General features: G+C 41.5%; 1 protein-coding gene across 7 annotated transcripts; it reads left to right on the top strand.

The window, feature by feature from the left end:
• Positions 1–7,668: 7,668 nt before the first annotated feature.
• On the top strand, positions 7,669–26,815 carry LOC108128696 (very low-density lipoprotein receptor). 7 transcript variants are annotated; one of them, XM_017246421.3, is made up of 13 exons: positions 8,745–8,843; positions 9,585–10,078; positions 13,928–14,068; positions 18,834–18,953; positions 19,053–19,169; positions 19,981–20,103; positions 20,899–21,125; positions 21,562–22,974; positions 23,652–23,850; positions 23,973–24,149; positions 25,734–25,867; positions 25,939–26,100; positions 26,157–26,815. In XM_017246421.3, the coding sequence occupies exons 2-13, from the start codon at positions 9,688–9,690 to the stop codon at positions 26,187–26,189; spliced, it is 3,237 nt and encodes a 1,078-aa protein (XP_017101910.2). In that variant the 5' UTR covers positions 8,745–8,843; positions 9,585–9,687; the 3' UTR covers positions 26,190–26,815. The 7 variants fall into 7 exon arrangements, with proteins under 7 accessions (XP_043067933.1, XP_017101908.2, XP_017101910.2 ...); XM_017246414.3 differs by lacking the exons at positions 19,981–20,103; positions 23,973–24,149 and having other exon boundaries at positions 8,747–8,843; XM_017246413.3 differs by lacking the exons at positions 19,053–19,169; positions 23,973–24,149 and having other exon boundaries at positions 8,748–8,843.
• The last annotated feature ends 1,014 nt before the right edge of the window (positions 26,816–27,829 follow it).

Raw genomic sequence — 27,829 nt, 5'->3', positions numbered from 1 at the left:
GAGTCGGGGTTAAGGACTCAAGCGGCCGAGGGCCAAGGACCGGTTCCTGGCGGCCGGGCTGTGTTGTCTGGACGACGTCGGTAAAGTTGGAACCGGCGCCGCCACCGGATATCAAACAGTTTTGGCTGTTTGCCGGAATGCCTTATCCTAATATCCAAATATCGCACACACGAACTCACACACGCCCGGAGCAGCTGTCACAGCTCTGCCCTCTACTCTTGGTCCTGAAACGGGCTGGATGAGCAAAAGCCATTTTAATTTCACTCGCTCCGCGTCTTGACTTTCTATAAATCTGTCAGCAATGACAAGGCACATATGTATGTCCTTGCCGCACACTCTCTCCATTCTCCGTTCGCGCCATTCCGGCCAATGGCATTCCTAATCGAAGTAAATTGAATCACATAAACGCGCCCATCGGGTCCCAAAAACAATGACTTGAGCAGCGACCGTATCAAGTGTGTTATGTGCGTATGGAAAGTGAAAACTGTCAGAAGGAGCACACATTTCCCAGCGGGACATTAATCTGACTTTGGCTGAAGTGACAGGATCCAATAAAAAGGAAGGAAGGAAGTCTCCCACTCCCCTGAATATTAAACACATCAAGGGCAACTTTGGTTGCCCGAATAACCGTTTTTAAAGAACCATTTTATACAAAAGAGTAGTTTGTGCTAAATAATTAATTTTCGATTTAAATGCCATATATTTTCCATACTTTTAATGAGGGATTATGAGGCTAAGGTATTAGCAATTTCGGGTGAAAACTTTTCTAATACTCGATTTAAATTCAAATAAATAAATATGCGTTCAATTACATTGCAATAATAAATTAAGGGGTCTTAACAGCATCCCATCGTTGAATTGTAAAACCCATCCCGAGAATTCATGCGAAAAACCATTTAAATTATTAGATACTCAGTCTGGTAATCCGCAAATGAAAATTAGCTCTGACCGAAAAAAAATATACGATTTACATATTAAACAAACAGAATTATCAAATAAAATAATCGAAACGCAAACAACCAAACAATTACTGTTTTTATTCTTTTTCAAAGGTATTTTGTTTTGTAATTTTGTGGCAATTTGGTGTTGTTTGGTGCTTTGTTGCACTGCAATTTTGGGATGGAGAGGTAATTAATGAGTTGCCTGGCGCTGGTCCGAAAGCTTTTTGACCTTTGGCGGAGGTCGTGTCTTGAGCAGAGACGCCCCACCCCAGGTGTGTTTCGTTCCCACCCTCCCAGGAAGCACACTCAAACAAATTGTATCTGCTTGCCGAGAGAGCTGGAGAAATTAATTTACGAGGTGAAACTTATTTGCGAAACCCTTTTTGCGCTCTAACGGTCAGGGGGTGATAGCCGGGTCTGGGGCAGTAACGGTGGCAGTGGCAGTCCATTGAAGCGTTTAAATTGCTGTCAACAAAAGGCAAACAAATAAATAAAAGCCAACATCCAAAGGCGACGTGGGCGACGGTGGACGGAAAAGTGACAAAGTGGGCGGACCGCACAACAAATATGTCCACAAATGGTCGACGACGGAAGGCCTTGGAAGTGGGAATGGGCATGGACGCTATCCAAGGATGTTCGGAAGGAGGGATACAAATTAAGGCTAGGGGAGCCCGTTGAAAGGAAGACCCTCAAGTGACCCAAGGCAGTCAAGACGGAACGTGCGCCAAGTGGAATGATTAACACATTGTGAAAAAGGGTTTGGGGATGGATCGGCTTGGATGGAGTGGCGCGCTTTCGAGTCAAGGTCCTTGCGGCCTGGGCGTGGCTGAGCTGGTTAAGATAACACGCAAAATATGCAAACCACTAACCGCAGCAGGGAGAAGGTTTAATTATGAGCTTGTCAAAGTGCGGTATGGGAGACAGCCGCGCAAGGACTAGGGGGAATCTGAGAGTGGCATCCAAACAGGACACATGGAATGCGATGTGCTCCTGGCCGGCCAACGTGGCAGGCACACAAATGGCCAACAAGCAGGACATGGAGGATGGTCAAAGGAGGTGGAGGGAAAGGAGGCACATGTGGGAAAGTGCGGAGCAAGAAAGGCACGAGCTGGATATTCAAAAAAGAAAATAAAAGCCAAGGTAGCCAAAATTGGACTTATCCCAATCGGAAATAAGGCTTACAAAATACACTTCGTTGGAAATACATACTTTTTACAGAATTTAAACTATAAGATCAGAAACCCGACTACAATTTGTACAAAGGGAGTATTCAAACCGTTGAGAAAAACATTCATTAACATATTAATTCTCAAAAATACATGTTTTTGCTGATATTGTATATACCCGTCCAACTTTTGGCAACTCAGGTAATATGAAGAGAAAAACAGAAAAATGGAAATCAGCACGAAAATGGCAAACATGTGGCAAGGCCATTGAAGGTGGGTGTAGTGGGCGAAGCGGTGCGTGGGTTAAGCCTTCGGCCAAGGTCTTGGAGTGGAGTTAACCGTAGAAGGGCTTATAAATAGCCAAGCGTCAAGCATGCATGCAAATGGCCACAAGGAAAAGGACGAGCGCTAAAAACGGATTCCACTCATCAATAATGCATTCCGCATTGGATCAGATACAAGCTCAGATTGAGATACAGATACAAGTGAGGAGGAAGGAGGGGGAAAGAAAGAGGATATTGAATCGATGCATCGATGGCGAAAAAGGAACCGACATTGATATGTCAACTAATCCACTGGCACTTTCGATTGCGACCTCGACTCACCTCACTTCCCAACGAGCCAACCCCATCTCCGTATTTCCGTTTCCCTTTCCGCCAAATGCCAGCAGGACATAATCGCTTGTTGATCCTTTATAAATACCAAGCAGGACAGCAGCTGCTGCTGAAAGTGACTGACTACCGACCGACTGGAGAGTGTCGGGCCAGTGGGTGACATAATCAAATCAATAATTTATGAGTCCACTTCGCTGTAAGCGGATTTACATTGGGCAACACTTGGCGCGGCTCCCTCGGGAGATCAGAAACTTTTCCGGGCCCCGGAATCAGAAACTGATATCAATTAGGTGGAAAGTGATAAGTTCTTTGGCTGTTTGTTTGCCTATTTGACCAAACTTTTGACTGTTTTTCGGGTGTGGGATGGTAAGTAGCCATCTGTAAGGTAGATGGGGTGGAGGCGCGCACACTCTGTCCGAGTGTGGATGTTAATGTCCGCGTCTAATGTACGAAAAGTGGCTAGTCACCACCAGAAAAGGATAACAGCCCACTCGGCATGGGGAAAGTTAGGGGAAATAATTGCAAAACAAACACTGGGAATGTGCCAGCTGGAATCGTAAAAACTGTCGCTGCTTACTGGCTCGCCGTACTTGGTGTTTGTCCATCATCCAGGAGCAGAGGAAAACCAGCGAAAAAAACAAGGATAATGGCAGCGACGCGACAGAGCAGCAGCAGCGCAGTCAGCGCGCAGCGAGTAGAAGAAACTGTTGAGGAGGAAAAGCCTCTCTTCGCTCGATTGCTTTTGTTAGCCTGCCAAAAGCGATGAAAATATTAATGGGGAACGGGACGAGGATATCGGTATTGCTTATTCCATTGCTTAGGACATTATGCATTAAGCACCCTGTTTTGGCCATTATACGATTTGACTAATTTGGCGCCTTTTCAGTGTGTTTTTTTGTCCCGTTTCGAGAAAGGAGCCACGTTATGATTACAATGACCCCTATGATCCCGACCAGCATTCCCTTATTCTGTCAGACCCAGTTCCAGACCCAGTCCCAGTCCCAGCTCCAGCTCCAGGCTCATGCCTTCCCTTATCCTGCTTGGTGACTGTTTGCGTTGTCCTTTGAACAGTCGCACGTTGTTGGCAAATGCTTAGCGGTAAATTTTGTCCTGCACACACAGGAGTCAGCATGGGGATGGGGCCTGAGGGACTGTCAACCAGCCAGCTAGCAGTCCTGACTGCTGCCAGAGTGGTTGCTATCTCTGCCCGAGGACGCATTCGTCCTGCCCCTCCCTCTCCGAAAAGAGGCCCGCAGTTTAAGGTTCCCTTCACCCGTTCCCAGTAGCATTTTCATTTCCACTCCCTGTGATATGCCAACATTTTCCATGGACCTTGTTGATGGCACATTCAAATATCCACAACAGATGCCGTGACAGGTCCTCCCGCCCATTCATTCCACCAATCTCTGGGCCCACGACAATGCGGCGTATGATTATTCGACTGCTAATGTGAGGGACGATGCCGCTTTTCGGCTGGTTTGCGGCTTGGTTGGCCCGGGCCAGAGCCTTTGTGCCCGGTGTGGCAGCCACAGCTCTGATGCGGCTTACTTTAAAATAAAAATGCTGGCTAAGCACACGTACCAGTGGTTGGCGATTCGTTTCCTCGTTTGTACTTTGGACTGGCACGGTCCAAACGGAAGTGGACCAATTGAGTGCGATGCAATCAGAAATCAAAGTGCACCTTTTTTACAGCAATAAAATGGAAACAAAAAAGGAAAGTGGATGAAGGATAACAGTTAAAGGATGAGGCTTACAGCTCTTCGTTGTTCCAAAATCAGCTTTAAAATCCGAACTACATGAGCTACACGGGCTTCCCAAAACCAAAACCATTCAACTATTATCTATAATCAACTAACATTCACTAAACTGATCGGCCAGACTGGCAAAGCTCTGCCAGACAAAAGAATTCATCATACGCCACGTTGGCCGCAAACCCTTTCGCACGGCTGCTGGCGAGGCATGCCACGTATGTATGTGGGGCACACACCAAATGCATGCCACAAATTCCGCCGGGGGAGCTTCACAGTAAGTAATCGACTGTGGGTAACTGCTTAGATTAAGAATATTTAAGTAGGAATCTTAAGTTTAGCTGTTATAGGGATATATTTTAGTTTCCTCATTTATAAGCTTTTGTTTCTCTGCTTCATCCGACAGCTTCATTATCCTGTTTTCTTTATCGAGTCATAACTATACTATGCCATATTTATTTTAGCGATTTATCGCAAAAAATATTTTCCTCTGTTTATTGAAATTCAAACAGGATAAACGGAGGCTCCTTTTTCCGTGCCTGTGCCCTCCCAGTCGCATTTTATAACTCCCCCCTGGCAGGACTACAAATAGTTGGGTGACTGGAGAGTAGCAGAAGCGACCAAGTTGCCTTTGGGCAAAGCAAATACCAACAAATACAACAGCTAACACATCCATGGCCCGGCACTTGGCCAGAACAGTTACTTTTGGCGGTACACAGAAAATAAAATTAATATTATATAGATTGTTTTCATTAAAATGTCACAAAAGTAGTTCTTGGATTTATTGGAATTATTGCCAAATCCGTTATTAATGGGGTATGTGCATTATCGTACCAGAAGATAGCTTGTATAGATGGCTAGGTTTCTTTCAGTGTACTGACTCTACTACTTGGGCTGATGCCCTGCAGCTACCGCAACGCCTCCTGCCGCAACTTTTGATGCCACACTATAAATATAACATTAATTTTTATGCTTTCATATTTAGCAACGCTTCGCTGGGCACTCATACTCATACACTCAGGCACACTCACACCCTTGCACGCACACCCCGAAGCAGTCGCACACATAAAGATATGGGCATTGAATGACGTTTATGAGCGATATCGCCAACGCCGACGCTGCGCAACATGCACTGTTAAGCTCTTGACAGCTAGTTAACAGTACATCTACAGTAGCATCCACAATTGTTAGTGCGGAAAATCTCTGGTAATGCTTCGCGGTCGCCGCGGCAGCGACGCCAACGGAGGCAGCAACGTCAGCAGAAGGACCAGCAGCACCAGCAGCAGCTTCTATTGTCATTTTGGCACATGTGAAATTTACCGTTACATCTTGGCCGACGTTTCGTTTCATTCATTCGCTGTTTACATTCCGATTCGAAGACTTTTCCCATTCGAGCGCGACTTTCGATAACAGTTTCCGGTTGAAGATAATAAGTCTATCGGTATTGTTTTTGTTGAAAATCAAATAGTTTTTCAGGAGAAGAATCGTAAAAATTGTAAATTATTTTAATATGTTAATATGTACATATTAACCTTTTATGTACATATTTTGATCTCAAAAGTAAATCACATTTGAAGCTTAAAATATTCTTATATGCTTAAAAGAATTTTATAAAAAGTGTAAAAAAAATTACAAGTGAAAAAATATTACTAATTACTATTTAAATTACTTTATTCAATAGCTTAAAGCCGTTTAAAAATGTAGAAAAAATTTGTCAAGAGTTACAACATTATCTTGAAAGAAATAATTAAAACAATACCTATTAAAACATCGTAATTTAATAATTTATTACCTCGCCAATTAAGTGTATATTCTTAAAGTGCCTTCAGTATATAGAAACTTTGTAATATATTCGTAAAGAAAATGGTTTAATTTTCTCAACAACTCTACAAACAATTAAACAAGACTGTAGTACAAATGGTACAAATAAACAAAGGACTGTACAAATGGCAAAATGTATTTCCAACGAAGCCGATTCTAATCAGACCTACCACAAATGCGTAATAAAGCCAAAACCTGAGATCGGTATCGAAAGTTCCTGGAAGTGCTCGTAACAACCCTTGACTTGAACCCTTTCAAGTGTTGTCATTTCTTTTCACTTGAGTCATGTAATTACCTTTTGAACTCTTCGATTCACATGATCTATTATTTAATTATTGACAATAATTATTTTCATTAAAGATGTGATTCATATTTTTAAATTCAATAGAATTAGTATGTTATTTTTATTTTATCAATTTTTTTTTCTAAGGTTTAATTTACTGGGGTTTTTAGCTTTATAAATTTTTGAAATCCCAAAATAGCAATTACAGTCAGACTTCTCGGAGGTGCAAGTGCCGCGATCACTATCAGTGCTCTGTAGTTCGACTATAGATTGGCCAACAATGGATGAGGAAGGCCCTTAACGTCTGCCAAAAACACAAAGGCAGTACGGATAAATGTGTGTACGAGTGTGTGTGGGTGAATTCCTGTACCCACACTCGACACAACTTGAACACACGACTGACTCGGGGCTCCATGGCGATAAAATGCAGTGTCAATTGAAGTGCTTGATTAGGCGATTTGCCACGATTTTGACCGATTTGCCTGTGATTGCGAATGTCTGCAATTAGAAACGGCGGACCAAGCCCAGGGCACGGCAGAGTCCTTTTGCTGGAGGGGTGGAGGCGTTGCAACTGTCACACACACAAATATGGCGGGGGTGGTGCTTGAAAAATGATTTACACGCGTAAATCATAAATTATGGCCCTTTCAAGTGGAAGCTACGACAAATGCAGATGACGCCAAACGAATGACGATGATGGTGTCGGCGATTGTGATTTGGATTTTGATTGGAATGATGCTAATGCTACTGATTGTTGTGAAGATGAGCTGTTAACGGCTGACGCTTGATTCTGACCCGACCCCATTGTTGGCTGGCTGCAGTTTTACGTTTCAAGTTTCCGGCTGGCCAGCTTTTTGACCAGCTCTTATCAGTCGGCCAGTCGCCCATCGACGTCAGTCAAATCAATTCAACTCTACTCGACTTAACTCAACTCAACTAAAATCAAAATCAATTCTACTCAATCCAAACCCATTGAATTCAATTTCGAATTTTCTATTTTCAATCACACACCTGGTCTGATTGAAAGCTCTACTACTTTCAATGCTAATGAGCTGCGATTTCGCTTCCACTGGCCCATGCCGATTCAGTTGGCGTCCGTCTTTGCTGGGCATCGCACCGTGAAACCTTCCGGCTCCTAAAAAATCCCAACATATATACATATATTTGTATATATTAATCGACTTTTTACACCTGGATATAGTTTCTGGTAGTGTGTGTATGCCCTAGCAAGACGTCACGTTCATCGTACGATAATCGCGCCATTCTACGTCCGGTTGTCCGCCTCCCGTCCGGCTTAATTAAAAAAGTATCTTTTTTTGGCGCACTGATAAACGAAATCCATAACGCGGTGGTAACGCTAAAGAACCGAAAGGAAGTCACACGCTTCAGATACAATATAGATTCTGGTGAAAAACGATGTTCAACAATCGTATTTGTAAGAAATTGCTAATTTTGATCTCTGTGGCGTTGTCCTTTTCACAAGGTTGGTACAATAGAGTTAACGCTATTCTGAATTTATACTGCAATATAGTTCTCTGGTAATATTAAATATAATTCCTTTGTTGGCTAATACCTTATCGGCTTTAATACTTTTGACATGTGTCTTTCCACTTCAATTTGAATCTATCCTCTCTAAGAAACTAATCGGATTTCAGTGCAAACTTCTTAGAGATACGTATTACAACGTATACGTGATATAGACAGACTAGACTAGATATAGACAGCTTTCTTTGAAAAATATTATATATTTAAGTTTATAGGAACCTTATTTTGTAGCTTTATTTGTTACCTTTTTTATTATAGAAATTATTTTAAGTTTTTAAATGTGTAATTTTTAACAGTATCTTGAGGATAAATATATCTGATCCCCTATAGAGAATTGTTTACCGATCAACAGGTCCCCCTAAGAGCGAATTAAAAGCCGATCTGCTAAGAGAAGATGAATGCAGCATCGTGGAGCTGCAAGTGTCGCGTCTTCTCTTAGCGTTATCTCTTCGACGGGGCCAGGTTGTATTCTTGTCAGTTTATGTTGATAAGGCCACCTTGAGGTGGCGCAAAAACAAACACAGACACAGAAAAAACCGCTCTCAGGCCCAGACAACGATCGCTCGCTCGAATCAAAATCGTTTGCCAATTCGCTTAAATTCGCAGGCCAATTCTCGAAACCAATTTAGTTGAAAAAGGCGCGTTGTACGAACAGGGGCAGCAGCGTTTTTTGCGGCTAATTTTTTTTTAAAGAATCTAAACAAACTTTAAATAAAAAATAAACTGTATGTAATGTAAAATATTATGATAATTAAATTAAAAAAATATAAAAAAAAGAAAAGCACGTGTTGCAAATTCGCAGACACCTTGAAAATAGCACAAACAATACCAAAACCAAAATAAACTGATAAGACGGCATTTATCGGACCTGACGAACGCGTGCCAACTGTGAAATATCCACGAAAACAATATTTAATTAATTAACGTGCGCGATCGAGGGGGCGTGTCCCTGCCCGTTAATTCAAATTCTACTTCAACTTTTATAATTGCCAACGTCAACAAAAGTGCTTGGCTTTTACGCTTATTTTTGTGCGTTTCTCGGTTCGCGCTTTTCGTATTTATTTTTCGATATTTTTGATACATTTTTCATTCGTGGATTTTCGGGCTTTCGGCTTTTGTTTTTGGCAACATCTCGTTTTTCGGCCCGTATTATTTTTTTTGCTGTGTCGCACGATTTTAACCAGTTTGTTTCGGCCATCTCATCTCGAGAAATGCGAAGAGAGCTGCCGGCCAAGATTCGAGAAAGAGAAGTAGCCAGATCGTTTGTTATTCATTTTATTGTTTGGATTTTGGCAAGCGATTTGTCAATGCTTTCTGCGGAGAACCTGGCGTTTATTTTTACGTTCTGGCCATTTCTCTGATTAGATAATCTCTGGCGGAGATCTCACGCTTCCTGCTTAGATAATCTTATGTCCACGGTCGCCATGCCCCCTCTTAACCCCATCTCTTCGTATGCCCCCAAACAGAGTAAAAACTTTGTCAGATCAATGAAAAAAGTGCTAAACTAAATACTAAAGTAAAGCCAAAACAAGTGCAGAGCAAATCACCAGACAAGTAACAGATCATACCATGGCCATAGTGTCACGCTCTATGAGCACTGCAAGTGATATCAGAATCTCAGCGACCGTTAATAAGGTTTCGCCAACAACTGCAACATCCAACAATCTCAACAACAACCACAGCCACAAACAACACAACAACGAGATCAGCAAGCGACGGGCGGAACAGCTGTTCAGTCGCGCCTGCGCCGGCTTCAATCTGCTGCTGCTGACGCTGGTGCTCGGCTTTGGAAAATGCTGCACTGCCACGCCCACGCCGCCCACTGCCGCCACAACAGTTAGCCCCCAACAACTGGAAGGGGGCGGCGCGCTGAGCAAGCTGCTCGATGGCAAGGCCTTTATCAATATGAGCTTTAAGTTTCTGAACGTATCCGGAAAGATTGGCACACCACTCGGCATAGGTGAGATGCAAAGTAATAGGTATCTTAGGTTCAAAATTATATATAACAACTTAATAGGAAATGTATCTTAATGATGGATTTATAATAAGATGAAGATACTACAATCTGTCTATTATTGGGTATGAATTAATTTCTTAAATCTCTAGAGACTAAACTTTGATCACGATTTTGAATTCAAAACCTGCATAGAACAGCCCATGAAAGCTAATTTATTCCCCTATTTTTTCGATAAAAGTGCAGCTGGCTTAAATTTAAATTTAAATTAGTCTACCAGGGTCTGCTAAATGCAAAAGTAAAATATATAAGAAGCAGAATTTTGATATCAAAACTATAGGCTTAAAATATCTTGATATCTTGAATACATTTTGTATTTATTAGAGTAAAAAAATTTGAAAAATATTTATAATGATATCTATTTAGTTATAGAAATAAGGAGCTGATCTTTAAAACCCACTTAACCTATTTTAACATTATAGCCCCTAAAATATAAAAAATATGTAGACAACTCCAGAGTAAACAAAAGAAAATACGTCACAAAACTATCATAAAAGTGTTTACTAATAACCCCAGCAGTACGCTTTTAAAATTATTTTAGGAAAAAGATACAAAACTGCAAATCACCGGCCGGCGATCTGCCACTTGTTGCACTAATGATAACCGTGGTACAAAAACCGGTAAAAATAGGCTAAAAATTGCTTAATGTATTGTACTTCCGTATTGATTTCCGCCTCGGACTTCCCCAATCTTTATCTTCTTTCGGCCATGTGAGATAGACTACTTGTGTGATGGCCTGGTGGCGTCTGTCTATGACGAAGTTGGCACGGGCCTTTCCAATCATAAATCAAATATTAAATCTAGGCACCTGTTTTGACCGAGGGATATGCTAGAGCCCTGAACTGGGGGATTATCTTATCGGTCGATTGGTAATTTTACGATTTGTTTTTATGCATTTCTCATGCCCTGCGACTTGTCGATTTGCGATTCCGCGTCGAGTGCCACTTCCAAGGGCAGCCAGACAATAGAAATTACAAATTTCCCTGTATAAATCAAAATGTGAATATAAAGATAGTAAATTGAATCGAAAAATAAATGCAGGAAGTCCTTGAAAAGTTATTCTAGATAATTGGTAATTAAATTTAATCAAGCCCATAAATACATGGAAATTCTGTGTAATCCTGACAAGAAAGTTTTTCTAAAGACAAGGGTATTTTTATTATTTAAAAAATAGCCCTATAGATGCTTCTATTATTGGATAAGAAAATAACAAATTACTTGCCTTTTGTACTTTGCCCTTGAGTCTATTGGACTTTGCTCAAAATAAATGAAATTGTTGACATAAACAATGATCCTCCCGCACAAAAAACACGGCGCATTTCTGAGATACATTTGCCACAAATTGACGTGGTCCAGAAAAATGTCCCCGTCCAACAGCGTCGGCTTGGTTAAAATTAAACATATTTTCGAGCATTCTGGTGAGCATGCTGTGAACACACAAATATAGACCGAGTCGAGCCCCTATTTCTCTATCTGTTCGCGATGTATAGTGGCGCATTACATGTCATTACCTCTCTGGGTGTTAGACTCGCTCAATTGTCGACGCTTTCTGCTGATTTATGGCTAATTCGATTTGATTTGGTTGCTTGTTTAATATCTGAGAGATACTGTCAGATAAATGAGCATATGCCTAAAGTGATATATACTTTTTACTTATGCCTGGTCTGTGCAATGCGGCAAGGTCGCCGAAGAGAGACACAGAACTTGATTCAATTTTTATTTTTGCGCCCCATTTCGTTTAAGATTTTAATTTATTCGCAGTGCCAACAGATTTCTCTAGCATATATAACTAGTTTGTGCCAGTATTAGGAATCGCCAACAACAACAATTGAAAGGGGGCGTGTTCGTCTTACATAAAGTGTCCGATGTTGATGCAGTTTAATTGTTTTGTTTGTTTACTGTAAACATGTTTTGATTGATTCAATTCTGGGGGAATTTGCTGATGCCTCATACGATGCCCAAATCAACATTTCGTCAGATCCCTCGAGAATCACGTGTTGTGTCACTTTATTTATGAAAAAAAAATCAATTCATTCCCACAATTATCAGCTAATCCATTAACCTTCAACTTGACGTAATCGGAGACCCGTGCTTATCAATGCTGACATTCACATGCGAATTAACATTAATTGCTGAATTGCCATTTATAGCTGATTCAAATATTTTCCCAGCACTTCAGTTACTGTGCATACCTGATATTCTTATCGGTATATGTAACCTATGCTTATATCTCATACAATTATGATTAATTATGTGTTTGGTTAATTGCTCATGACCCTCAGATATTCGAATCAATTCATATAATTTTAATAGAAACATCACCTGATCATGTCCGTATGCTGGCTGAATTTTAGTGGGTTAAGCCAACCGGATTGTGTGTGGACTTGTTTTTGCATTTACTATTATCAAAATCATTAGCTATGCTAAGCAGTTTGATTTTCGATATTTATTCAAAGTCTGCCACAAAGTCTGAAGCTATTAGCTGGAAGTCCATGTCGAACTGGTTGCTGCTGGATGTGGGGTGTGTCCAGGTTATCGCGGAAAACTTTAATCAATAATTAAATTCAACTAGTTTAATTAAACTAATCTCAGTTTTGATAAGTACCTGGTAGATAAAAGCGAAAATAGAAGCAATGTTGTACTTTGGGAATAATAATAAATGAGAGACCCTTATCAAGCATCCATTTTAAAATTAGGTTGAAAACAAATCGTGTTTATTTTTGTATCCATTCATTCAAATGTTTCCAGTTTAAGGCAAAGAAACCCATTCATAGAGCAGCTTGACGTCAGACTTACTCGCATGTCCACACAAATATTATCTCGCATCTGCCTCGCAAATATATGCATGCATATGGCTGAATTATAATTCGACATTTTGTCGACTGTCATCATACATAATTGAAAACAATTCCCGGGCAGCCAGGCCAGCCAGGACAGCCATTGCGGCGACACAGCCGTACACAAAATTGAATTGATTTGACCTTATTGATTGACGGCCCACAATCGGAGATGGCCCTTTGTTTATTTTGCCACACGCACTCGATTTCGCTGCGAAGTCCAATTACGACAATTAACAGGTTTCAGCATATGTGATCGTTAAAATATTGGGCATTGAAATATGCAAGCTGCTGGGGGGTCGAGCGACCTACCAAGGGGTCGTGTGAATGGGTCAAGCTTTCAGTCTGTCAGCAGCAGGCGGTCCAGAGTACCCTTTTCAAAATCGGTTCCACTTCAGGCCCTCTCTCGCTGTTTGCTGAATAGCAATCTATTACATTCAGCTTTTTATTTCCTTTGTGAGTGCCTGTCACATTTTGTATTAGGTCCCTAAGACTGTTGACATTCTTGGGACATCCTGCTGCTGCTGCCTGTGTGATGGCTTGTTTTGTTTCAAATATGTTTATTGCACAAGTGCGGGGTCTATGGATTCAAAAAAAGAAGGGGGGAGGTGGCCCAAAAGTTTGTGATCCATTTTGTTGGGGGCTTTTCTGTTGATTAAGCTGGCTGAGCCATCCGCTCATGCCTCTTGTTTATCGTTTAGTATGCAAATTACTTGTCACACTCACCCATATGTCTGCAAAGAGCCAGATTCCAGGATATATGTATGTGTAGGTCGGGTGATTGTTTTTGAAGTTTTTAGCCCTAATCAATTTGAGCTTTTGTTATTTTTCCTTTAATGAGAAAACTTTTGTGGGAGCGAGAGTGGCCCCGGGCCCTTAAGTCGACAACTCGGAGCCGTTATAATTAGCTTTAAGCATTTGTTTGCCCATCTACAACCAGGATCTGTTTACGTTTCAGGACAATCTCTGGAGGCCAAGTGCGGCGAGAAGCAATTTCAATGCCGGAGCGGCGACTGCATTCCCATTCGGTTTGTCTGCGACGGCGATGCCGACTGCAAGGACCACAGTGACGAGCAGATAAACGAGTGCAAGTTTTTAGGTAAGAAAAAAGGATATGTTTTTGAATAAACTATAACAATTAAAATAAATAATTTCATGGGTCATTTGTTATAAATTAATTAGACGATTTATTGGCACTTATTATCTCTAAAATCATGCACGATTTAGTTCATTTATTTCTTAAAATACTAATTCAATCAAATAATTAGTTCTCATTTTATATTTGTGCGAAAAAAACAATAGATTTGGATGGTATGTCATTTAAAAATGTATTTGAATATTTGTTTTTTTAAAGTAAAAATACAATGTTTCTTTTTTTGGGTTTAATATGATTGTTTACAAAAACTATTATGCATTTGATGACATAATTACCATAAATACATTAAATCCAGATCATAAAATTCATTTCATAACAAAAGGAGTAAGATTCATTGTTTATTTGTGTTTATTTATTTGGTGTTTATGATATTCAGATAAAAAACACATCTAAAATGGATTCTGTTACCAAAAAAAAACAATATCCGCCATGTTTACAGCTTGCGCGCCATGTTTACAATTTTTCCTAAATTGTAGCATACTTTTGGGCAACCATTGGACTAGAATGACCACACTAGCGTCCGCGCTGTTAGTCACGGTGGTCATTCCGGAGGGGAGCTTGGGGCATGCGTCGGTTTTCCTTTTGTTTGAGACAAACCTGAAACTGAAATCGAAACCGAAACTAGTTTGCAACATTTACGCATCGCAATTGTCGCTGACTGCTGACCAAAAACTGTGCCATGGCAGTTCCCTCGCCGCCGTCCGGCTCCAAATTGCAACGCATTTAGCCGAGCCGAGTGCAACATGCACCCGATGTTGCATCAGCAATTCGATGCGTTTTTTCTGCCGCAGTCTGCCACTTTATCATTTGCGTCGCACGAGACTTTTGCGACTTGCGCGGTCCACTCGTAAAAGGAAACTATGTGAGGTCGTCTGCCTTGGATTTATCTCACAACTGTCTAGTACCAGACACCAAAGACTAAGCCATCCAAGAAAAGCGAGTGCATCCCTTTTTAGGTTTCTGGTGGCGTGTATCGCAATTGTCTTATGTAACCCAGAGCTGGAGGAATTAATTGCAGCCAAGTGAAATTGATAATGAGGCACGATGCGAGAATAAAAGAAAAGTAATTGTCGGTTGAACTTGAGCGAATTTTATAATGGTGCTGGAATTTGCCCCAGATATCTCTCAAAGCGGATGGGAACTTTTTATAGTGATATCTCAAAAGCTAATAAAACATAAATATTTATTAATAAATAGCCTTACATTTTTTTGTTATCAAATATAATATATAAAACTCACAGGACTCTAAATCATCACTCAATTATCACTTGACAATACCAAGTGAGTCCTACTCATTCAAAAAGCACTCCACTCGAGCAAATTCCTCTCGAGCAGAGTCGGATTTTTGCACTCGACTCGCTTTTTGGCTGGGTGGCAAGCTTTCGGCCGAGTCTCTCGGCAGCTGTGGAGGCTGCAAACGACTTTGGGCGGAATTGTTTTTAAGGATGGCCGCTCCAAAGCCAAACACTCAGTTGGCGGCGAACCTCTCAACCAAGCGGACGACATCGAGACCAGTTAGCGCGTCGAGTGTGAAAGGACTCTGCCACCCATTCAGAGCCAATTTACATATAGACGGGGAAAGCCCCTCAAACTCAAGCAAGCAAAGAAAAACAAAACCACAAACGAGAAAAGAAAATCGAAAAAAAAAACGTGCAAAAAGTAAGCCAGTAAATGTGTGCCAAAAAAGTGTTTCCGTGTGTCCTGAAACTTAAATCCTGCAAAGAATAAACAAATTGCGAAGAACATTTAAGGCTAATCAGACTGCGAGCAGCCAGCCATTGCCAAGATTCGTCTTATCTTTGACAAAACGCCAGCAGCAGGACATGAAAATCCTGACGGCCACTTGGCGAGTTCTCTGCTCAAGGATACGCCAAGGAAGTCTCCGTTTCTAGTTATTCTCAAAGCTATCCTAAAAGTCAATCGGTGACTGTTGATGGGGTTGACTTCCACCCCCAGGAGCACTCTGGCCATTTATCATTTAGTGGAACATTAAATGAGTTTCCGCAATTTCCCGACCACCCATCCCACTTCCGCGCTGACCCCAGAAATGGAGTGTCATGTTTACAATTTATATATATAGTCTGTCTGCCGTCCAGTGCGGCCATAATGAACTTGAAAGTGTCCTGCCCGAGGGCAGGTTTTGTTTGCGGAAATTATGCAATCAATTTGTGCAACTTGGCTGAACTTCGCAAATATGTCACTTGAACTGTTAGCCCCTCGCAATTCGCAATCCGCCAATGATGGCCCTGTCTTTATGATGGAAATTGTGCGGTGTTTGTGTCATTTATAATTCATAATCAAGAACTTTGAAAATACAACTGAAATATTCATCGCTTAATCTTCTTAACTACTTAAAGAAAACGTGAACGCCGCGGAAATATTCGTTGTCACCGCCACAAAATGGGTCGCATTTGGTCGTTATTGTTTGTGACCAGCTTGCTGCACTCACAAAGCCACAGTTTTCGCGCTTTGGCCATAAACGGTATGAATACAAGTTTTTTGGGCTTAAAATATTTATATTCAATACAGTATTTGGATCCAAAATGGATTTTTTTTAATGTAAAAGGTTTAAAACAGGTTTAAAGAGAACTATTGAATGGATTGTTTTATTATCTGATAGAGAATTTTTTGTTTTATAGAAAAATATATTACTATTTGAAGTCTATACTCTTATCAATATCCCGTGTTGCTCGTGCGTGTTGCTCTAATGTTTACTCTGTCACCTAAATTTTATCTAGTACTCTAACGAAATCTTGAAAAGTTTAAGGTTCTTTTTACAACTTGAGGTGGTAGTATCATAGCCCTTTTATCAGTCCTAAGGGACTCCTAGCTCGAAAAAGTAAACTCGAAACACCGAGAAACACTCGGTTAAACTAGATAAAGTTGGGGAAACTTTTAACTATTATCAGGTCGGAAAGTTTTCAACACCTTTTAACTTAAATTAAACATGCCGAAATCCCAATCATTTGGATTTACAAAAATCCACTCGTCCCTCAGACCGAATATTTAGCTTTTCCGTTTCGGTTTCTCCATTTTTTCTGTTTTCCGCCCCGAGTCCTTATGCAGCCTGCGAGCAATGCCAGCAATGGCTTGTATGCAACAGAATATTTTTGCCAGCGCCGCTTAACATTTGCATACAAATTGGCAGGAGGCAGGAGGCTGGAGACAGGAGGCATGCACCAAGCGAGATGGCAGGCGGCATGCACGGGAACAACTGCTGCCAAAGGCCAAAGTTTTTTAATCAACTGAAAAGCCGTTTAAACTTAGTTAAAAAAATAAATTATGCTGCAAAACCCTGCATGACAGCGCAACTTTTATCATTTTATTTATAATTTTTTGTTCGGTTTTTGGGGGACTGCATAAACGCAATCAATAAAAGTTTCCCCTTGTCGTGACATGCGACATGATGCGGAAACTGGTGTAATTTGATTGTTAATTGGGGAACAAGGGGACATCAAATTTTAACAAGTGTGCAGCGATGGAAATTCCCAATTTGTCCTCTGGGCGCAATAGCCCCAAAATAATGTCACATATTAGCAAAAACTGAACGCAAACACGGAAAAAATAACATAAAATTGAATCGACAATAATTGAACCGATGGAGGGTCGGTCCAAAAATGGTACTTGCACAGAAAACCCCCTCTTGTTTTTTATATCCACTTATTTTTAGCAGCCTGGGCCACACATGTAGCCAATTTTTTATTGTTCACTGAATGTGTATTTATATTTGCCTTTTTGTTTTGCTTTCGCCTGATTTTGTTCTTTTTTTTGACAAATATTGGCTCACATCAAAGTTTTGTTGGGTGCAAGTTTCCTACGCACACACATTTTTTGTTCATGCCACATTTCATTCCCGTCCACAAAAAGTTTTAGAAAAGTAATCATATAAAATGTTATTGATATGGCAAGCACTCGGCTTGTCCGACACGCATAAAAATTGATTAAAAATTTTAGAGTGGAGGCACTGCCTTTGGACCCGGCCAAGATTTGCATAATCAACAGCAATTTGGTATGGCCGCAGGCCATGTTCCGATCATTTACACCAAAATGCCTCGAATTCTATTTTATGAAGGTCGTAAAAATTGCTCCAAACTGCCCCAAGAATTTGCCAAATGGCCACCAAAATTTGCCAAACAAGTTGTGCCTAGTCGGGCATTGAAAAATCCTCCCAAGCCTGTCTAATTGCCGCAATGGCTTCGAAAAGTATGCAGTAGAAATTCTGTGACCACCGCCCTCAATAATTTCCCAGCAACAAGTCAGCGGCGGATTTAAAAAGTGACTAATCCTATTACAAACCAAACATATTTCTATATATGTGTGCGCGTGGAGCTTTCAGAAAAAAAACGACACATTTTTCGTGCCCCTTGGAGTGGCATTGAAAAACCATTGCAACGTTCCTTTTTGTTTGTTTATGGTGTATTTGCCCTGCTCAGCACGTGCTCAAGTGCGTGTAAATAACTATGTATGTGTGTTGGGCGGTGGGTGTGGTCGCACACACACGCAGGCATTCATAAACACGAGAATATTGCCAAGTGCCCCTGCTTCCTTTGGTATTTGTTTGGCTTTTGTTTTTGATACGGGTCGCTGGTAGAGTTCAAAAGGCAGTTCAAAACACATATCGTATATGTATCTGAGGGGTATAATACACATATACAAGAAAATCCTCTACTGTCGCTCAATTTAACTTGAATTTTGTTGCTCTTTGCAGAGGCCACTTGCTCCACGGATCAATTCCGCTGCACCAACGGCAACTGCATCCCCAACAAATGGCGCTGCGATCAGGAGAGGGACTGTGCCGATGGCTCTGATGAGTCCAAGGACTTGTGCAGTAAGTATACATATCCTTTAGCCTTTATAAAGAGCAAAGTCTTAACTTAATGCCTAGGTAAGCCAGTATTGACCTAACATCTTACGTTTCCCCGTTTAGTGGATGCCTGTCCCAACAATGAGTTCAAATGCGAGTCGGTCGACCAGTGCATTCCCCGCAACTGGCTCTGTGATGGCAGCCCCGACTGCCGCGACAAATCCGATGAGGCGCACTGCAGTAAGCGAATCAAAATCAACATCTATGCATTCCAAAAGCTCTCAAGCACCGAGGCACTCGCCGTGTAATCGCTTTCGCTAACCAACTTGCCGCATAACTCATACGCACCCTTAATGGAGTGGCGCTTGCATAATTTTCGCAACAATTTTCCCTCCCATCGTCCACCCCCACTTGTGCTTAGAAGTTTAATCAAGTCATTGAGAGCGAGAGTCGCTTGTGTGTGTATTTGGGGGGGTGTACAATGTACATGTTTGTGATTGTGTGTTCAAACAACGCAACGAGAGTGTGTGTGCTGTTCATTCATGGCAGCCCTTGACAACAAGTATACGACGCGTTGTCGGTGGGGATACTCGTAGCATAAAATGCGCTTAATCCCGCTGTTTCCACAATATACTTGGTGAGCCACAGTGTTACTTCGCAAACAAAGAATCAAACAAAGTTGATTTCTCAAAATGTATTACAAAAACTATTCCACTAAAGGCTTAATAGATAGATTCTTAGATTAGCTAATACGATTTTAAAGAATCTTACTTCGTTTAAGGATTCCTGTTAGCCACATTCCATTGTATTTAAGAGTGCTATTGTAAGTCGCCACTTCGAAGACATCTGACCCATAAACGTATCCCCTTCTGAATCTGATGGAATATTTGAACTTATATTTCCCTTTTAGACGTTTAGGGTGGCAAAGGAAATCTTGTGTAATAAATGAATTTATGGTTATATCTATGTATGCATGTGTGGGAACAAAGCCAACTCAACTTTATACTTTTTCCTTTTATATTTTCCTTGAAATGCACATCAACTTTGATAGAGGCCCGCACCTGTTCACCGGACGAGTATGCCTGCAAAAATGGCGAAGGACAATGTGTTCCTCTGGCCTGGATGTGCGACCAGAGCAAGGACTGCAGCGATGGCTCCGACGAGCACAACTGCAGTAAGGACAATCTGTCAATCAATTCCAACTTTTAATTAGTCAACACAGTTTCTAGATTATTCATGAGTTTCTTTGATGGCTTTTCTTTCTCCTCGGAATGTTGAATCTCTTTTACTTTAAAAAAATTGTTTTCATTGAAATGCTGTAATTATTTTCTTTGAGCTTAAATCTTACCATTTATCCATGACTGAGTTCCTTTGATCTCCTAGGATATAATGTTTGCTTTTGTTTCACTCCAGCATTTCCGTTGAATTGTGGCAAATTGGTTTCAGTTTAGTTGAGCATCCTTTCAGCATTTAGTCGGTTTTTAATTTTTACTCGAGCTCCTCTAGCTTATCCTTTCAAATTCATTGATAATTATTTGTTTCCATTGAACAACCGCAGTACATTTGGCTTTTCATTTCTAGTTTGCTTTTATTTAAGCTCTCCATTTGTGGCTAACATTCCGATATCGAACTGGGGCGCTTTACTTTATCAAATACTAGGATGAGGGGAAAATTATATTAAGAAATGAATCATTTTACATGTTTAGTTTTCTTCACAAAAAGGGGCTTGTAATTCATTTTCGTTTATCCCCAATAACCCAAATAACATACCAAAATACATCTATATTTGGTGGCTTGTTGATACAAATATTAAGTTTCTCTGTGGTTTCTTTACTTTCTTTAAGTTAACTCCCTTTTGCATCTAACAACTCCATCCAAGTTCATTTGCTGTTGGGTTCATTTTGGTGCTTTTTTTCACAAACTCCTTTTCTTTGGCGACCTTTTCTGAATATTTTCTATGAATTCCCAGACCAAACCTGTCGCTCCGACGAGTTCACCTGCGGCAATGGCCGGTGCATCCAGAAGCGGTGGGTGTGCGATCACGACGACGACTGCGGCGACGGCACCGACGAGAAGGAGTGCCCAGTGGTGCCCTGTGACTCCGTGGCGGAGCACACCTGCTCCAACGGCGCCTGCATTGCCAAGCGGTGGGTGTGCGACGGCGATCCCGACTGCTCCGATGCCTCCGATGAGAGGGTGAGTTGAATAATGCCTGCCATAAATTTCCATTTCGGCGGAGTCCCAAAAAGAATGAGGGCTTGGCTGCCCCAAGCCGGGCATTCTTCCGTTTTTCCTTTTATTTTTTTGAGAAGGGTGGTTCGGTTTAAGCCACGTAAATTATGGCCAAGTTGGGCATAACTCAGCGCCCTGCCAGCTTTGGCAGCTTTTGTTGTCAACGCATGGCACGCATAAAATTGCATTTTTGCATGCTTAGAGGGGTTGCATAATTTCCTGTGTGCTCGAAGGGAAAACTTTTCCCACAGGGACCACGAAACTTTGTCCGGCTTCTCAGCCTAACCCTCTTTTTGGATTCCACATCGAATTTTGGTGAATTTGTAACCTTAGGATTAATTTTTAAAGTTTCAATATTAGGTTTCTAAGCAAAACTGTCTTTAAAATCCTTTCCCGATAGTCCTGTGCGAATGTTACCAAGACAACCACGCCTTGCTTGCCCCACGAGTACCAGTGCAAGGACAGAATCACCTGCCTGCACCACAGCTGGCTCTGTGACGGAGATCGCGACTGTCCGGATGGTGATGATGAGCACACGGCCAATTGCAAGAACGTCAGCTGTCGAGCGGATCAGTTCCAGTGCGGCGATCGCAGCTGCATTCCCGGCCACCTCACCTGCAACGGAGACAAAGACTGTGCGGATGGCAGCGACGAAAAGGATTGCGGCTTGAGCTTCAGCCTGGGCTCTGCCAAAGGAGTCTGCAACGCCACCATAGAGTTTGACTGCGGCGGAAGCCAGTGCATTCCCCTCTCCAAAGTCTGTGACAAGCGAAAGGAATGTCCGGACGGCGAGGACGAGCCAGCTGGAAAGTGCGCTGTAAACGAGTGTGCCTCCAAGAACGGAGGCTGCATGCACAGGTGTGTGGACCTGGCGGTGGGCCATCGCTGCGAGTGCCACGAAGGCTACAAGCTATCCTCAGACAAGCGCAACTGCCAGGACATCAATGAGTGCGAAACTCCGGGAAAATGCTCACAGATTTGCGTCAACGAAATCGGTGGATACAAGTGCGAGTGCGAGGCAGGATACATGAGAGATCCCCGCAATCACACCAGATGCAAGGCCAGCGAAGGACACGCCTCTCTGCTACTGGCTCGGCGCCATGACATCCGAAAAATCGCCCTGGACCACATGGAGATGACCTCTATTGTGAACAGCACCAAGGCGGCTACCGCCCTGGACTTTGTCTTCCGCACGGGCATGATCTTCTGGAGCGACGTGACCACCCAGAGTATCTACAAGGCACCCATCGACGAGGGCAACGAGAAGACGGTAGTGCTGAAGCAGAGCTCAGTGACCTCCGACGGACTGGCCGTGGATTGGATCTACAACCACGTCTACTACACGGACACCCACAAGTGCACCATCGAGCTGACCAACTTCGAGGGCAGCATGGGCAAGGTACTTATCAAGGACTCCCTAGACATTCCACGCTCCATCGCCCTGGACCCCATTGAGGGCTGGATGTACTGGTCCGACTGGGGCGCCTCTCCACGCATCGAGCGGGCGGGCATGGACGGCTCCCACCGCACCACCATCATCAGTTACGATGTCAAGTGGCCGAATGGCATCACCCTGGATTTGGTTCTTAAGAGGATTTACTGGGTGGACGGCAAGCTGAACATCATTTCGTCGGCCAACTACGACGGCTCGCAGCGCCGCCAAGTGCTGTACTCCAGCGAATACCTGCGGCATCCCTTCTCCATCACCACGTTCGAGGACCACGTCTACTGGACCGACTGGGACAAGCAGGCCGTCTTCAAGGCCAACAAGTTCACTGGAGAGGACGTGGAAGCCGTTACAGCCACTCATATGGTAAACAAACTCTAAATTTAATTTTTATTTAAAATTTTCGTATAAAAACTATATATAGCTGTACCCTATAAGCCAATACATAGCTGGCGGGATATAAAAGCTTACAATGTTTTATTAGCCACTTAATTCTTCTATAATTTCTAAAAGAAAACATGTTTTTTTATAAATTAAAAATCAGAAAATGTAAACTCTTAATTTCCGTTGCCAACTTTTAAGGGCGCCTGAAGGTCTAAGAGTAATGGGCAGTACAATTTTACGGTTTTTTTGCTTATGATTCCATTCCAGAAAATGATTTATTTTGGTAGCTATTTAATAAAATATTTAAAAATAATTAATTAAAAAATAGCGCCCTCCTCCTCGATTCTCATAGGTTGCACTTAAGCTAGCCCGCAAAATCGGAAAAATAATTATTTTTTTTTTGTTTTTATTTTTTTTTTGTTGTATTTTTTTAAATTACATTCGACTTTAACTTTTAGCTAAAAATTTTGTGTCTTTTAAGATAAAACCTCTTTTAATAAATATTATTATACGAACTTTTTTGAATAAGTTCACAAGAGCCACATGTCGTATACGTAACATGAATATTAACGTGAAGTGAATACTAGACATACATTTAATTCTTTAAAAGTTTTTTGAATTTTCAAACATCCCAGTAACTGAATTTTGTTCTCAATTAGCTACAACACCCCATGGTGGTGCATGTCTACCACCCGTACCGCCAGCCCGATGGCGTGAACCACTGCCAGTCAGTGAATGGCCACTGCTCTCATCTCTGCCTGCCAGCTCCCAGGATTAACGAGCGGAGCCCTCGCATATCCTGCGCCTGCCCCACGGGCCTGAAGCTGATGCCCGACGGCCTCATGTGTGTCGAAGATCGTAAGTATTCCAGGATATTCAGTCACGCTTCTGCTTTTGATTTAACCCGCATGGCTTAACTTTTGATTTCTGATTACTAACCCTTGATTCCCCGACCCGGCATGACTTGCACGTGCATGCAGCTCTGTACATAGAACCCAGAACGAAACCACCGCGGGCTTTCAAAACGAGACCCAGGTCGTCCTTTTCGCAGCACCGACTGCCATCCGGCATCCATGTAGGACATGCCAACATCCGGATTGAAGTGAACCAACAGGTTCACTTGAACAGCAGACTGCCAGTCTCAAAAGCCTCATTTGGTAGGATTGGAAAACCTTTATCTGTGTTTAGTTCTGTGTGGATATATAGACCCATTGTGTTGTCCAACTTATAGTCCCAAATCGGTATATGTTTCATTCGTGATGTTCGAAAAGTGTTTGGGATGAAAAATCCTTGCTTATCAGATTTCATCTTAAATTTTGATTAATATTCTTTTGGGGCAACCTTCGATATTTGTCCTCCTGAATGGGTTGACAAGCATGCTAGTTATTCTTAATTTATAAGTTCAACATCTCTCTCAGCTAGTGGCACGATTTCTTTCTTTCTTTCGGGCTGTTCATAAACACTTTTGTGAGATTCAGATTTATTGCGAGCAAATTAATCAAACTGCTTGCCAAGAGAACTGAAACCCTTTTGTGGCACCTCCGTCTCCACCAGCATCTACCCGCAACATTTGCTTTGTCATGGCCCACATTAATCATCGTCATGGCGTGGGAGGGAGGCTGCACCCCATACTTGACAGTTTCATAAACGCCATCCGAACTGAGCCACTTGCAGCTTCGCTGCCAACCGCACCACAAGCAGGCAGGCAATGGGCCAATGCTGCAATTGAAACCGTCCGGGTGTCCAATAACCCACCACCTTCGTGCTCCACCGCCATTGTGCCACAAATATCCAACCGCAAAGTATGAGGTTAATAATATCGGCACGCCTGATGCCTTCGCCTTCGGCAGGGCCTCCTGTGTTTGCTTTAAAGTGCGGCTCAGCTTAATGTTGATAACTTTTACTGTTTTGACTAGAAGAAAACACCCTCAACGGCTGACAAAATCCCATTAAATGCGCTGCGTTAACGATGTCATTACGTTTCCATTTCCATTCCCATTCCCAATCTAAATCGGTGGCGGCCGCATCCCGCTTCTCGCTCGTATAAAAGTTTGCGCCATCAAAGGCGCGAGCGCGTTTAAGTGTTTATTTGCGCCTAAATGCGCACTTTGAGCGATTTGATTGAAAATTCCTTCGCATCTCCGCCGGTGGGTGGCGCCGGAAGCGGAGCCTGGGCGATCCCTTCGCATAAGGCCTCCGCTTGCCGGCCCTAAGCCGCTTGGATTTTGATGTTGATTCCCTCTTTCGTTTTGCTCTTTTATTGCAATGATTTCCGTTTTCTTTTCACACAGTTTCCCTCTTTGTTTATCATTGGCCAAGGTAAAGCTGAATTTAAGCCCTGTCATTGTGCGAAAAATAAAATCATCTTAAAGGGGTGGTACAACCAACCCTATATCCCAAAAAAAAATGAGAGCTAAAAATAAATGTTAAACAAAGATTACAAATATTTTTAGATATGTATAAAAAAACGTTTAATGTTAACTGGTGATACGGTTTATAAAAAAAATGGTATCAAATATTAAAATTGATGAAAATTTGCGGTTGAGGAGCAATGTTCTGTACTTTTTTTGTTCTGTATGTTTTTAGTATGTTGACTTCATTTATGAATCATTTATCACCCGTTTTTTTTTTTTTGTAAACACATAATATTCATAAAATATATTAAATTATTTATGTTTGCGAATGACTCTTCACTTTAATTTAAAAAAAAACGTCTTATTTAAATCATTTTTTCTTCGCAGTTGCCGACCATCGTCCTGTAAAGAACCAAACCCAAATCGAACAGACCACAGCGCCCAGTCCACAGCCGGACTCTGGCTTTATTGCGCTGGTGGTCATTGCCAGTCTCAGTTGCTTTGCAGTCCTCCTCTCGGTGGTAAGTTGGGGACACACATTGGGAATTTGGAGCAGAATCCTAATCAATTGTTTCCACAAACAACCAAACAGCTCCTGCTCATTGGCTATCGCTACTGCAGCAAGCGACGCATCAACTCGATTAACTTCGAGAATCCCATTTACCGCAAAACCACCACCACAGAGGATCATTTCAGTCTGCGGAAGAATCTGCCGGCACGGATCTATGACCACACCAGTGTCATGGATGAGGAGGTAATTGAATTTTGTGTAATTTAAGATTCGTCCTTTACCATTTCTTGCATTTCCAGTACTCACCCGTAATAGGCATATCCTCATATTAGATTGATTCCTTTGGAATCGCGTGAGATGTGAATTGGTTGATTCTTTCGCTTGGTCGCTGGAAAAGTTAAGACCAAAGCTGGCACGGAACCCGCCTGGCAGAAAAAAAGCACACGCCCGAAGACTGAGCAACTCTGTGTATTGTGTAAATTAATTATTTTAAAATTTTAAGTCACGGCAAGGAAGAAGGCGGATGACTTGCGGGCGCATCCTCAAAGGATGCTGTACAAAATACTATGTCACAGAGTTCTATCACAAAATAGAGAAAAAGTAAAGAAAAACTTAAAGCAGACAGAATGTTTAAGAAAAAAATATAATTGCTAATTATAAATTAAATAGTTCCAAACTGTATATAGCTGTAAGTGTGCATTATTTTTAAACGAAGCTAATTAAAATAACTGTACGTATTATGACAAAAAAGATCGTAACGATTGTGGTCTTCTACTAGAGAAAGTTGAGAAATTACGAGTATATTTCTGTTTTTTGCAAAACAGAATCGTTTTATTATATTACTACATACATACGTATTAGCCTTTTGTTAAATATATTTGTTAAGTGTACATACATATGTATATGTTTCCCCATTAAAATATTAATAATAAACTCAGATATACTTATGTGTAGCATACTTGACGTGTTTCTATTATTTGGAACATATAAAATAAAAAGGTAAGTACTTAATACTCCTTAAAAGATCATCACTTTCACCACCTCCACCTGTGAAACTTGGAGTTATTTTCAACAATCTTGTTTGTGAAGTCCCATGTACTCCCACAATCAATAAAAAACCAAAAAGAAACACCTAAATAATTTAAAAGTCTATTACCATTAAATAGGATACTTGTTGAATTTATTTTGCAAATAATGCCATTTTAGGTACAAGCTGGAATATATGTGAATACATTTACTTCGATTTCTCCTTGAACTTCTACGCTTAATTCTACAAGAATGGGATAGAACAAGGTTCCTAAATAATTGAAAAGAAACGGTTAGGGTGGCTCAGAATAGGTATGAAAAAGCAGTGTTTTTTTTTAATTTTAAAACTCTACTTATTATTCAATTTTGATATATGCCTTTTTAGACAGCAAAAGAAAGAAAGTAATATTTTAAGAGCGTACTCATACTGAATAATATTTTATCATATGCGAAAGCCCTTCTTTAAGAAGTGTTAGTCATATTGTAAAATTTAAGATAATAGATTTAGTCACTGGTCCAGCACATTCCAAATATTTCAGAACAACTCGTAGAATGATTTAATTGGTCTAGGCCTCTATTTCTCAAGGTCTCAATGTTAAGTAAAAATTGCTTAGGCAAATTACCCCCACTAAGGTATTTAAGTGGTTGCCGTGGCCTTTCGACCTATGCCAACAATTCAGAACTATAATTTTTAAAATTGTCTATCAAAATCGGTATGACACTCCTCCAAAGCTAAATTGTTACACCGGTGGATCTAAGAGAGGCCATCTAAGAGAGGCTATCTGAAGAAACACCTGCCGGCTCTCGCAACATCTATTTCAATGTCACATGGGAGCATTCTCCGAAGACCCCTATCTCTTTTCTGGGGGCTCTCTCTCTCTCTTCAGCTCTCTGTAGACAGGCCCCACTGATGACGTCGGCATCTGTCAAACCCACATGTGCTCGC

The sequence above is a fragment of the Drosophila bipectinata genome, chromosome 3R (assembly GCF_030179905.1).
Source record: "Drosophila bipectinata strain 14024-0381.07 chromosome 3R, DbipHiC1v2, whole genome shotgun sequence".
In the NCBI taxonomy this organism is placed as follows: Eukaryota; Metazoa; Arthropoda; class Insecta; order Diptera; family Drosophilidae; genus Drosophila; species Drosophila bipectinata.
This window is presented reverse-complemented; position numbering and strand designations above follow the sequence as displayed.